Consider the following 13,790-nt stretch of genomic DNA (forward strand, 5'->3'; position numbering starts at 1 on the left):
CATTGGGGAGACAGGTCAGGCTAGGTAGCTGGCCGGTCAGCCGCTAGAGCAGCGACCCGGAACCGAACAGCAGAAAATGCACAACATCAGGAAAGATGAGGAGAAAAAAGAACTCCTCCCAGACTGAGCTCCAACAGGGAGATCAGTTTGAGAACAGACAAAAAAAATGACCTTAGCGCAGAGCACATGAAAACTCTTAATGCGCCATAGAAACACATGACAAGCAACAGGGATGGGTAAAAGGTGAGAGACAGCCGGTGTAGACAGCGCATCCGGGCCTGCAGCATTTGCGCTGGTCCCCTCGACCCACCGTCTGCACCGGGAGGGGATAAGCATGCTTAGGATGGGAAGGAACAGTCTAAACACCGTCTGTTATCAGGGTGAGATTTGTTATGTTGAGTTCCAGCCTTGAGACCACAGCTGGCGCCGGTATGTTAGCCGCATGAGCTGATGGTGGCTTTCTTTGGTGCGAACAACTGCATGTCAATTTCACAGCTGATCTAACAGTCCGTCACTCGTCTCTCAATCTCCCGTTGGAGAGCCACGAGCTTCTCCGAGAGGTTATCGGTTTTGTGCTCAAAGAGCAAAGTCTGAGAACTCACGACCGCCATGAGCTTCTTCAAGATCTTATCCGTGCTGCGTTCAATGAGCCCATTTTGAGAAGTCACGACCCGTCCCATTGTTTCAGTCACAGCGGGCAGCCTTGTGGGGGTTTGAACAGCTGATTCTGCTTTCTTTAATCTTCAATAAGCCAGGGCCAAGCCAGCTCAGATCAGCAAGAACCCTTTGCTGCTGTGAATGTCTGTGCTGCTATATTTCAGGATCAGGCTCTAAATGTACAAATGGATCTGAGAAGATTTCCAATCATGTTTCTACTAGATTTACAGTTTGTTTTCATGTCTTCTGACTCAGAAGGTGGAGCAGGTGGAGCTTACAAGGAGTAAGTGCTGCTATAGAAGAAGAGTTGTGTTTTAATGAAGCTATTTAGTTAACCAATAATTGTATTGCGTGCTGGCATTAAAAATGTTTCATTTGACTGATTTAATTGTTTGTTTGTTTTCTTCCAGACTGAGTGGCTGTAACCTCTCAGAGAGAAGCTGTGATGCTCTGTCCTCAGTTCTCAACTCCCAATCCTCTAGTCTGAAAGAGCTGGACCTGAGTAACAATGACCTGCGGGATTCAGGAGTGAAGCTTCTGTCTGCTGCACTGCAGAGTCCACATTGTACACTGGAAACTCTCAGGTCAGGATCCAAACATATCATTAAATGATATTATTGTATAAACAACCAAGCTTTATAGAATTGGCAGGTAGGGATGCAACGATACCAATTTTTTTCAAACCGATACGATACCGATACTTGGATCTGAGTACTTGCCGATAACTGATGGTAAATAATGTTTGTGTTGAGCACATCATGCAGGTCAGCTGCTCCACACAGATCTCAGGTTTACATGCTGGAACAGTTTGTGATCATGAAGGATAAACCTCACTTCCTCTTTGTTTCATACAGATGTGACATGAACAATAACACATTCATGAAATCCTTTTAGGAACACAAACACTATTGTAGCTGGAGAATATATTTGAATGTAGGATAATGTAGGGGATCAGAAACAACAGTAATAACTAACCACCACCTCACCATTTGGGTTGGTAGCTGCATGTTGATTGATGAAGTCATTTTCTTCTTCCTCCATTTCTACCTTATTAACATCAGATTAAAAGCTGCACAGAGACAGGCCCTGGACGTGTTTAGCCTAGCTTAGTACAAGGACTGGACATGGGGGAAACGGCTCTCATCACTGGATCAAAACATGAAAACAAATCTGAAGTAAAGTTTTGTTGAAGTGAACTGTGGTGGTGCCCAATGTTCCCTCTAAGCTGCGCGCGTGCAACTGTGCGCTGCTGGCACGTCTCTGCACACAGAAAATCTGTGTTGTGCACAAAAAAAATCTCAATTGAAATTAAAATTAATACTTTAACAATTCTGTTTTGCAGTGTTAGTCAGTGACCGGCTGCTCCTGTATGGGATTAGAACGATGCCACCTTATCCCATAGTCCAGCCAATGATGCGATTCACATTCGTATATAGCAGGGGTCAGCAACCTTTAACACCCAAAGAGCCACTTGGACCCGGTTTCCACGCAAAAGAAAACACTGGAAGCCGCAAATACTTTTTGAAATCTAAAATGAAGATAACACTGTATATATTGTTTTTTTACCTTTATGCTTTGTGTGAACAACTAAAGTAAGTAAAGTTTATTTATTAAGCGCTTTTCACAGACAGGCAGTCACAAAGCGCTGTACACAAATATTAAAATAAACAATACAATCAATAGACATTATACACAATGTAAAAGATCAAATGTAAATAATGTAAAGAATATAAAATACGTAGATCAACAAAAGGCTTGTTTGAACAGAAACGTTTTTAACTGCTTTTTAAAAGAATCCACTGAGCAACTAAGGTGTGTTGCTTATGAAATCCATGAAGTGCTACAGAGAAAATTACATTTTATTTATGTAATTAACACATTTTGAACTCTTAAAGAAATATAACAAAGGAAAGCTGAACTACAATGATCCATGTAGCAAACACAAACTGTTATATCTCCTTTGGGCTTTTGGAGCCTTGACCTGACTTTTGAAAAATAACTGGGAAAAAAGCACTATGCTGCTAAAAAAGGAAAAATAGATATTTGCAAAATTCTGCCTAAATATGTATTTTACCTGGTTACTGTGTGTGGCGGGACGTGGTCTGCAGCGCCGCTGCGGGGGAGGCGGATGCACCTGAGCGGCACCCGCAATCACACCTCGCCACCTTCAAGTCTGCGCTCTCTCTGCTGTTGTTGGTGTGTGTCGGGCTGTGAGCTGCAAAGCTACAGCCGGCTGTGTGCGCACAGCAACCGTGTGTGTAAAGTGGTCAATAAGAGATGCTGAAAAGCGCGTTCATGCAAACATCGTCGGGTCTGCCGTGATATGTTTACAACGGGACTTCTGCTCCTGAACCTCTGCGCACAGCGTCTGCAAAACGGGGCTTTCATCTTTACACAGGACTGTAAGCTGCCATCTGTGAGGCGTGAGCGCTGTTTGTTTTTAACACAGTTCACGGTGGAGCTGCTGACATAATGTGGATCCGAAGATCCATAATTGGCCTACCTGGGGTCAAAAGTCTCCATAAATGCACAGCGTTTCGGCGGGTATACCGGCTTCTGAGAGTGTAACGCTTATTTTGAGCGGTGAAAAAATAAGATAATATAATTTTATTTTTGTATTTCAAAATCACAATAATCTTCCAATTTAGAACTGTGTTGAAAGATTTTATTATGTTTATGTATAGAAGTACATTTCATTTGAGGTTCTCTAGATGTGTTTGCTCTTTTTACTAGAGAAGTTACACTGTGCAAGCTCAGCACAAAGTCTATACCATTGTATGTTATCTCTTCCTGCATGTGATGAAGTCTCTACTGTTATATGTTATCTCTTCCACTCATGTGACTATGACGCAAACATGCTTGAGTATAAATAAAGGGTGGCGACTGCTGCGGAGTGTGAGTCTTCGTTTGAACTCTCACCCGTGTGCACGTTAAACCTGCAAACCTGTCTGGGTGTCATTTATTCTGACCTGAGTTGCATTACAGGAAAACTCCTGACAAACTGCAAGTTAAAAAAAGAACTAAACACAAATAAAATACACTTCAGCTAAATACTTATAATTTATTTTCCCAAACCACCCGGAGCCGCACTATAAGGACTAAAGAGCCACAGGTTGCCGACTCCTGGTATATACGCAGCTAATCAACATGGTTGACAGGCTATGACAGCGTCCTTATGTGCCGACACCGGTGTTTTAGCTAGCAAAGCGGCGTGGCTGATGTGGAGTGAAGCCACGTTAATGACAACGTGTACAGCCTATTTCCCCAGCCTATTGATCCCCGGGACCTGGTGTTTCCCCCCTTCACGTGTACATAGCGCACCAGTGTGATTAATAAAGTATTGTTGAACCGTGAAAAAAAAAAAAAAATGACAACGTGTACAACCATTGGAGATGTGAGCAGGACAGACGGAGCAACTGAGGGGAAAAGTGTGGACTTTATACCAGTTTTTAAATTGTGTTGATCGGCCACGTAAAACCAGAGTTATGATAAAATATCTGCAATATTTGGTTTTCTTCCTGAATACTATCGTTGTTTATAACAACGATAGTATTCAGTATTTATTGCAACAAACTTTGTTGTTTGCAAAACTCAGTAACTTTTTTGAAGAAGTAACTATATAATTAATTTCCCAACATTGGTCATTATATCCTGTATTTTGCAGACAGAGATGCAGACTCTCAAGTCAAGTCAAGTTTATTTATAAAGGACATTTAAAAACAACCGAGGCTGACCAAAGTGCTGTACAATACAAATATAAAATACAATAAAACACAAGTACATAAAACACCTCACTGATAAAACAATAAAATAAAACAATAAGTTAAACCTTGCTAAAAGCCAATGAGAAGAGGTGAGTTTTAAGAGCAGTTTTAAAAGTTCCTAGGCTTGTGGAGAATCTGATGTGAGGAGGTAAACTGTTCCACAGTCTGGGTGCAGCCACAGCAAAAGCCCTCTCTCCCCTAGTCTTTAGTCTGTACCTGGGAACATCTAAAAGCATCAGGTCTGCTGACCTCAAAGATCTCCTGGGGCGGTAAATGCTAAGAAGCTCTGCCAGGTGCCAAGTGTGATGTTTTCAGCTGGAGTGATGGTCAGGGTGGCCTCCCTCTCCTCTTCCTCTTTCATTTGTAAAGCAACTTCTGCTGCTTTCATTCATTTGGAAGTCCTGTAGCTGTAACACCACCACTTTACTCTGTTCTACCTGTCACATCATTTTATCAGGAAACAAATATGCTCATGTTTTTACTATGTTTGTCTTGAAGATGTAAGAAGATCACATGGTGCTTTTTATTATTGTGTTGGTTTGTTTCCTGTCTCTTGGATGGAGCCCAGCTTTGCGTGGCCCCTGGGCCTGTGGTCAGAGTGTGTGCTGGATAATCCGGCCCAGGATGAGGCCAAACAGACATGGGATGAAATGTCTGTCACATATTTGAGCCTAATTTAAAAACATCCTCCATAAATATTGACTAATAACAATAATAATAAAGGGTCAGAAGATGACTTGTTGCAATGAAAATGAGCTTGTAGTTTGTCTGCTTTAATAATGTGACTGGAAAAAGGTGTTGGACTTCAAATATGTCCATTTCTTTCACACTTCACCTTTAAAAGTGAAGCCTTGTGGTTCCTGGAAGGAAAAACACAACTTTTTCATGTTTTTATGATAAATGTACGACTTTAATGTGAAACATTCAGTTTTTTCTCTTGTTGTGTTTGTTTGAAGCTGCTTCCTGTTGGCTTCAGCTGTTTGGAGTTTCCATTTTCTAAACTTCTACATTCTGAACCTTCTTCAGCTCTGAACAGATGATGAAACACTGAATGATTTCAAGCACTTTGTCTAATAAACTTACATCTTTCACTCTTTATACAGATTGTGGGACTGTGGTTTGTCAGAAATCAGCTGTGATTATCTGGCAGCAGCGCTAAAGTCCAACCCCTCGTATCCCAGAGTGCTGGACCTGAGTGGAACCTACAACAACCTGCAGGATTCAGGAGTGAAGCAACTGTGTGTTCTTCTGGAGAATCCACGATGTCGATTTGAAACTCTGAGGTCAGTCACATGTTTTAGTTTTCAGTTTTTCAGTTTTCAGTTTTATTTGTCAGAACCAGCTTTTGGAGAAACATGAGTATCCTTGCAGGTCTGATCTCATCAGTCACACCTGTTAGTGCAGCTCTCCTCTAGATTGTAGTGCTTGTTAAACTAGGATGATTTTAGGAGCCTGGACCGCAGATCCGACGGAAGATATTACTTGGAAAGGCCAAAGCAACCTATTAGAGGTGTTTGCACTAACATAGATAAATACTCAGATTTACACCTTTAGTGTCTCACAAAGGGTTGAAAAGTGAATGTGCACAGAGAGGTTGGTGGTGAGACGGGCACTTCCAGCACTGTAGATGTGATCCAGCTCAGTGTTCATGGAAATAATCCGGAGGGCAGGATTCCTTGATGAATGTCACATCTTCTTAAAGTTATAATCCACAGGGAAAACTGTAAGTAAGTAAAATTTTATTTATATAGCACATTTCTAGATTGAGATCACAAAGTGCTTTACAAGATATAACAGATTAAAAAGACAAAATACAAACAAAGTTAGCAAAAAGCAATTTTAAAAAGATGTGTTTTTAGCTGTTTTTTAAAAGTAATCAATGAATCAGCGGATCGTAAGTCCTGAGGAAGGGAATTCCACAGTCTGGCGGCCACAGTAGCAAAAGCTCTATCACCCCTAGTTTTCAATCTCGTATACTGAATGACAAGTAGGCCCTGACTACTCGACCTCAGAGACCTACTAGGGGCATAGGGCTGTAAAAGTTCAATAATATATGATGATGCGATTCACATTCGTATATACGCAGCTAATCAACGTGGTTGACAGGCTATGACAGCGTCCTTATGTGCCGACACTGGTGTCTTAGCTAGCAAAGCAGCTGATGTGGAGTGAAGCCACATTAATGACAACATGTACAACCATTGGAGATGTGAGCAGGACAGACGGAGCAACTGAGGGACAAAGTGTGGACTTTATACCAGTTTTTAAATTGTGTTGATCGGCCACGTAAAACCAGAGTTATGATAAAATATCTGCAATGTTTGGTTTTCTTCCTGAATAGTATTGTTGTTTATAACAACGATAGTATTCAGTATTTATTGCAACAAACTCTGTTGTTTGCAAAACTCAGTAACTTTTTTGAAGAAGTAACTATATAATTAATTGCCCAACATTGGTCATTATTTACTGTATTTTGCAGACAGAGTTACAGACTCTCTCCCAGACCACAGACTCATAATACAAGTCAGAGCTTTATTTAAAAAAAAAGAAAAAAAAACAAAGAAAGTTGTGTTCTCAAAATTAGAGTTCAAGTTATTTTTACTTCCAATAGTGTTAACAAACTACAGGTCATGAACAAGGTTGTTTTTAATTTTCATTGTAAGTGGGCTAAAACAGTTAATTAAAAGTAGTTTAACATAAATGTAAACGCTGTAATTTGATTATTTTAATAAACCGTAACTTGGATGGATTGGATTCTGGCGTGACCACAGTGCACACGTCTGCTGTTGCTCACAGTGGTCCAAGGGACGCTCAGGGAGTTTGTGTGTTCGCTCAGACACATGAAACATTAGAGGGAACATTGGCGGTGACTGACAGGGAAAAGGGGATTGATAAGACTTACTGTAAATATAATTATGTATGTATTGAAAAAGGAACAACTAAAATGTTCCAGCTGAAACAATGAAATCAGTTTCAGTTTATGAGCTCTGTTTGTTTTCTTTACAATTCCAACCTTTTATATAACCTTCAAGTCTTTGTCCGGTTTTTATGAGAAATGTACGACTTTAATGTGAAATGTTCAGTTTTTTCTCTTGTTGTGTTTGTTTGAAGCTGCTTCCTGTTGGCTTCAGCTGTTTGGAGTTTCCATTTTCTAAACTTCTACATTCTGAATCTTCTTCAGCTCTGAACAGATGATGAAACACTGAATGATTTCAAGCTCACACTTTGTCTAATAAACTTACATCTTTCATTCTTTATACAGATTGTGGGGCTGTGGTTTGTCAGAGATCAGCTGTGATTATCTGGCAGCAGCACTGAAGTCCAACCCCTCCCATCTGAGAGAGCTGGACCTGAGTGACAACAACAAGCTGAAGGATTCAGCAGTGAAGCATCTGTGTGGTTTCCTGGAGAGTCCAGGATGTGGACTTGAAACTCTGAGGTCAGTCAGCATGTTTTAGTTGTGCTGAGATGAATATGATGTGAAAGTTGTGCTGACACTAAACTGCAGACATCAGGCTGATATTATACTGATCCACACTGAGGATCTTCATGGTAAAGTCTGTTTTCTTCTTCTCTGGTTTAGTCCATTGACTGCAGCAGAACAATGTTCACATTTCAAACAGTGAGACTCAACGTATGGCCCGCGGCCCACACGCGGCCTGCCCACCTTTCCTGATTCAGAGAGAGGGGACCCTGATTAACTGTGTAGCTTCTTCCTCACAGTTCTAAGTATCAGACACAACAATGAATAATCCACAGCTGACTGTCTTTAGCAGGTCAAAGGTCACGGCACACAGCAGACAGTGGGAAATATTATAATTCTGATTATTTATCAGCACATATCCATATGTATAAAAACAAAGCTGACACTGTGAGACTTGATCAGAGCTGTGATCATCACAGCAGAGGCCTTTGTGTCAAAGTCACTGAGGATCAAACAGAAACACATGAAGCAGATTTTCCTCTTCTGGCTTTTTATAGCAGATAACCTTCAAAATATTCTGCAGTCGATCAAAAACTGAAGCAAACCATGAACCAACATGTGAACATGAGCTGATGCTGCTGAAGTGAAGCAAAGTTACAGAGGTTTGATTACAGACACAGCTGAGAGTTTGTAATCTGTCATCATTTTAAAAGGTTTAAATTTCTTCAGTATTGAACAGCAGAATTGAGGCCTTGTTTTCGGAGGCCGACAGCAGTGAACACAACAGCAGACTGGTGCGTAATAAGCAGTGAATAATGCAGGAAACAGATTTTTGAAGGTAAACTGTTCTTGAAGTACACTGAGAGAGAGAGAGCTGTGCAGGAAGTAAAGGTCAAAGTCAGAGAGAATTCATGACGATGTTCATCAAACGTAAAGCAGAGTTTGGATCTTCTTTTGCTGCTGGTTCACTCAGTTTTGGTTGGAGACAGATGAAACCTGCAGCTTCAGGATCTGTGAGCTGTCCACTTTCAGCCCCGACGCGTGTCCGTGTACGTGCCGTCGAGTGAATGATCCACGCTCTGTGTTTCCATCTTTGTGTGTTTAGCTGCTCTCATTTACGGTTTTATCTGTTTGCTTGTTGTTGAAATACTTTTGGGAGCTTTAACCTGAGATTCTGGCAAAATACATTTATATGAAAAATCGATTCAGGATTGAATGAATCAACATCGCTTTATTCAAATTAAAACCATTTAAATAGGAAAATCCATTTTTTTACAGCCGCCTCTAATGCTGGGTAATGTCAGCTGGTCCATGTGCAGCTGGCTGTGAGGCTCAGGGAGCGTCTACAAAGTGCAACACTGAAAGAACATCATCCATAAATATTGAGTAATAACTGGACTCTCATACAGCGAGACTCAAATGCCTTTAACCCTTTACAGCCGGTCGGAGCGGGCACGCTCTGTTTTGCGTAACTATTTTTAAATCCCAGAAGCACTGCAACCACGTAAGCTAGCGCAAAAATTTTTTTTGCATATGAAACCGGAGGAGTTGTACTTACATCTGATGCCATCAGCTTGTCCTAGGTCACGGTTTCCTTCCACATAAAGCTTTGCAAAAACTGCATAAAAAGCGCTTGCAGGAACAAAAACATAATATTCCAGAAACACGCTTTACCGATCCGATCAGCTGTTCATAACACTTCCTACGTTGGAATAGACGTCAGCGCGAACTTTTGCATTTCCGCCATTACCTGCCCGAAACCGGAAGTGACGTCATTTTCGCGGAAATGTAGTCTTTTATACTATCAGGGCCTCAGGGCCTATACTCGTCTTTTTAAAAGTTATGTTTGACTTTATGACTTTCTGTGTCGTTTCTGGGATGCTTAGGCCTCATATTGCACTGCTGGAAATAGTTTATTTTGATGCATATGCTGCTTTTTTGCAAATTTGCACTATAATATTTATTTTCGTTTTTCCTGCAGTGTATAAAAATTGGTGTATTTCAAAAATAAAACTATGAAGACACTCAAAATAAATTTCCTGTGGTGGGAAACTATTTTGTGCAACTTTTTTGTATTTACAGTTTTGAGGGATAAGCCTCTTAAATTTCTCTAACTACAAATATATGTTAAAAAAGCAAAAACAATTTTCAATTTTTTTGTAGTTTATTGCACTTTTTTGCAATTTATGTAATTACTATGCACTTAATGAATACATATTATTAAAATCTGGGCTATAACGGTTGTATTGATGTATAGCAACTTGAAATGCTCCCAAAAATGGCTCCACAGCAGGTAAAAATATAATATAAGCTCTGGCGGACTTGGTTCTATGGTAGATCTTAAAGGGTTAAACATTAGCTTATCCTGCTGATCCAAGTCCAACACTGAGTTTGTAAAAACATGTTTGTCAATCATTTTGTTTGGTTTCTGAGGAAAATGATTCAATAACTTGCTGCTAATACACAACATTTCATCATATTTCCTCATAACCCTCTTTTGTCTGACCATTTGATCCCATTTGAATTTGCAATAAAGGATCCACAGAGTTTGGTGACAATAATGACAGTAGATGTTTGTGTGAAAGTGCTGGAAGCAAATGAGTGTGTGATTTTCTTTCAGTGTTGCACTTTGTAGACGCTCCCTGAGCACTGGTCTCACACCCAGCTGCACATAGAGACCAGTGTTGTTTGTCCAGGTCAGAAGATGACTTGTTGCAATGAAAATGAGCTTGTAGTTTGACTGCTTTAATAATGTGACTGGAAAAAGGTGTTGGACTTCAAATATGTCCATTTCTTTCACACTTCACCTTTAAAAGTGAAGCCTTGTTGTTCCTGGAAGGAAAAACACGACTTTTTCAAGTCTTTGTCCTGTTTTTATGAGAAATGTATGACTTTAATGTGAAACATTCAGAGTTTCTTTCTCTTGTTGTGTTTGTTTGAAGCTGCTTCCTGTTGGCTTCAGCTGTTTGGAGTTTCCATTTTCTAAACTTCTACATTCTGAACCTTCTTCAGCTCTGAACAGATGATGAAACACTGAATGATTTCAAGCTCACACTTTGTCTAATAAACTTACATCTTTCATTCTTTATACAGATTGTGGGACTGTGATTTGTCAGAGATCAGCTGTGATTATCTGGCAGCAGCGCTGAAGTCCAACCCCTCGTATCCCAGAGTGCTGGACCTGAGTGTAGACTGCAACAACCTGCAGGATCCAGGAGTGAAGCAGCTGTGTGTTCTTCTGGAGAATCCACGATGTCGATTTGAAACTCTGAGGTCAGTCAGCATGTTTTAGTTGTGCTGAGATGAATATGATGTGAAAGTTGTGCTGACACTGTGGATCAGTAGGCCCACACACCTCTATTCAGGAAGTCTGGTTATACTCTTTGTAGAACTTCTGATCCCTGATCCTCTGAGTCTGACTCAGTAGATAATGCAGAGTTCTGAGCTGATGTGGGTGAGAGGACTCAGGCAGCCTGACAGAGTTGATGTCCAGGTCTTGGCCTGGACCACAGATCTAAGGGAAGATATGACTTGGAAAGACTAAACCAACCTATTAGAGGTGTTCGCACTAACATAGATAAATACTCCGATTTACACCTTTAGTGTCTCACAAAGGGTTGAAAAGTGAATGTGCACAGAGAGGTTGGTGGTGAGACGGGCACTTCCAGCACTGTAGATGTGATCCAGCTCAGTGTTCATGGAAATAATCCGGAGAGCAGGATTCCTTGATGAATGTCACATCTTCTTAAAGTTATAATCCACAGGGAAAACTGTGAAACTGTCGATCTGATATCTACTCAACCAATCAGGTGTTTACATGCCCTTCACTGATCTTCAGCCTCACCTTATCATCACCCCCTCTCTCTCTCTTTTACACCTCAATTATCTTCACTTCACATTTCAGTCAGTTCAGATTTCATTAGCACGTTCACTTTAGCATAATCCATTTTAATCCAAACACCTTGTACTGCCTCTGCTATGGTTGGGCAGTCAGCTAAACTCCTTCCCCACATCAAGACTCTGATGACACGATTCCCGGTTCACAGGTTTATTGACACAGGGAAAGGTGAAACTGTAACAAACAGTACAAGGCATAATCACTGTACTTATTCACCATGTACATATATAACGATGAAAATATATTAACCCAGTTTTTTAATATGTCAACATGCAATGTTCATATGAATTACTTCCCTTTTTAAGTCAAATACAAACATCAAATTATGATTTTAACAAGTCTTGTTATAATGAATGCCTCCAAATTTGTTTGTCGTTCCCCTTTAACTAGCTCCATAAGCGAATGCTAGCGTAAACTGCATAAGATTGGTTTTTATCATCAAACTTACAGAAAAATGAACTTACTTGAAAGAAAGTGGTCTATACATGCACATAAAATATAAAACAAGTCTATACATACCCACAATGCTACCAAAGGCATAGGATGTATGTGGATGCCACTGGATTTATTTGGCTAAGGCCACCATGCTGCACATGCCTTCTCCTTAATTCACAGACTTACTTCCTGTTTACCGACGACATCATGTCCTATTACAGACTACAGGTTTTAAGGTGGCACCAGAGAGTTACAATTGCATATTTAAACATTTACCAAATCCAAGAAAACAGTCTACCTTAAAAACTTTTGATATCAGAACACACCTTTCTCTTTAAACTCTGTTTGTCAGTCACAGTATATCCAGTACAATCCTCTTTTTCACTGCGTCACACACATTCAGAGATCAGAGTGTCCTGTGTGTGCTCTCATTCACTCACACTCACTCTCATATGGCTGAAGTCTGTTTGTACACAGGCTAATCTGGGACTCTCCACCATTTGACACTAGAAATAAAGAAGCTTCTTGGATGAGAGGTGAAACGTCTTCCAGAAACCAGATGCCTTTTTTTCTAAGCTCTTTAGATGACTGCGAACCTTCACAGACACCTCATCAGTGGGACTCTCAGAGCTACCAGCCCTTTGCTACAATCACAAAGCTCTTCATTGAAATCAATGATATCAAAGCTGGAATCAAATGAGTCCAAGTCTTCTGCTGATTCAGCATCACATTCATCTTTGCTCCTTGTTCTGCATCCCTACCATGGACTTCATTCCTTTCCAAGCCAGCCTTGAGTGTCCTTTATTCAGCTCATCCTCTGCTTTACTTTTACACCTGATTTTAGCTGCTTTTCTTCTCTCCCTCATAACAAGACAGCTTCTTCTGCCTGAGAACATGTTGGAGTGATTTACTAATCCAGGGCTGATTTTTGGGGGAAATAGTTCCTGTTGTCAAAGTAATCCCCATTTGTCCCAGAATGAAATGTAAGTAGAAATAAATGATCTAAGTGAGAACATGAGCCTTTAAAAAGGCTCTTCTGAGGCTGCTGCCAGTGGTCAAAGCCTCCAACAAAGCTCTGTAAGTACATATGTGATCATAGCTTTAGCTTTTAAATGTTTATTCTAGTTAACACAGATCAGGTGGAACAACTCAAATAAAATATCAAAAATATTAAGTGGTCATCGGTACTCAGTTTGTTCAATACTGAATACAATGGAGCACAAATTGTCCACGTTTCTGAAATATTTCTGGGTGTAACTGTCACCAAAGTGCAATTTAGACCTGGCCTGTGGTTGTTATCTAAGTGATAATCATCAATTCTACTAAAACAAATAAAAAATAAAGAAATTTGACACATTCTGTTGATATCAAAAGCACACTGAACAATTCAGTGTTGTTTTACTGCTGTTCTCTCTTCACTTCTTCTCCTCTGATTCTCTCCACATGTTGCTCTGCATCAGTGCTCAGTTTCCTGACAAAACAAGATGAAATATTGCTAAATATAATAGTATCTCATTACACTTCAACAGAAGTGTTTTATTTTTGTAATTGTTTATCTGTTATTTTTCAGACTGAGTCACTGTGACCTGTCAGAGAGAAGCTGTGAAGCTCT

At 40.3% G+C, this 13,790-nt stretch overlaps 2 protein-coding genes across 2 annotated transcripts in view; both read left to right on the plus strand.

The window, feature by feature from the left end:
* Nucleotides 1–1,551, plus strand: part of LOC309696993 (protein NYNRIN-like) — a gene marked incomplete at its 3' end in the record, with an annotated part of 34,913 nt that extends 33,362 nt beyond the window's left edge. Inside the window, exons 7-9 of the mRNA XM_082518582.1 lie at nucleotides 913–940; nucleotides 1,118–1,241; nucleotides 1,512–1,551. Of these exons, the coding sequence (XP_082374708.1) occupies nucleotides 913–940; nucleotides 1,118–1,241; nucleotides 1,512–1,551 (192 nt within the window). The remainder of the gene's footprint in view (nucleotides 1–912; nucleotides 941–1,117; nucleotides 1,242–1,511) is intronic.
* Nucleotides 1–13,790, plus strand: part of LOC309702163 (uncharacterized protein) — an 854,297-nt gene that overhangs the window by 645,127 nt on the left and 195,380 nt on the right. Inside the window, exons 18-20 of the mRNA XM_082526612.1 lie at nucleotides 5,525–5,704; nucleotides 7,684–7,860; nucleotides 10,939–11,118. Of these exons, the coding sequence (XP_082382738.1) occupies nucleotides 5,525–5,704; nucleotides 7,684–7,860; nucleotides 10,939–11,118 (537 nt within the window). The remainder of the gene's footprint in view (nucleotides 1–5,524; nucleotides 5,705–7,683; nucleotides 7,861–10,938; nucleotides 11,119–13,790) is intronic.

The sequence above is a fragment of the Aulonocara stuartgranti genome (genome assembly GCF_965226115.1).
Source record: "Aulonocara stuartgranti genome assembly, chromosome: 3".
NCBI lineage: Eukaryota > Metazoa > Chordata > Actinopteri > Cichliformes > Cichlidae > Aulonocara > Aulonocara stuartgranti.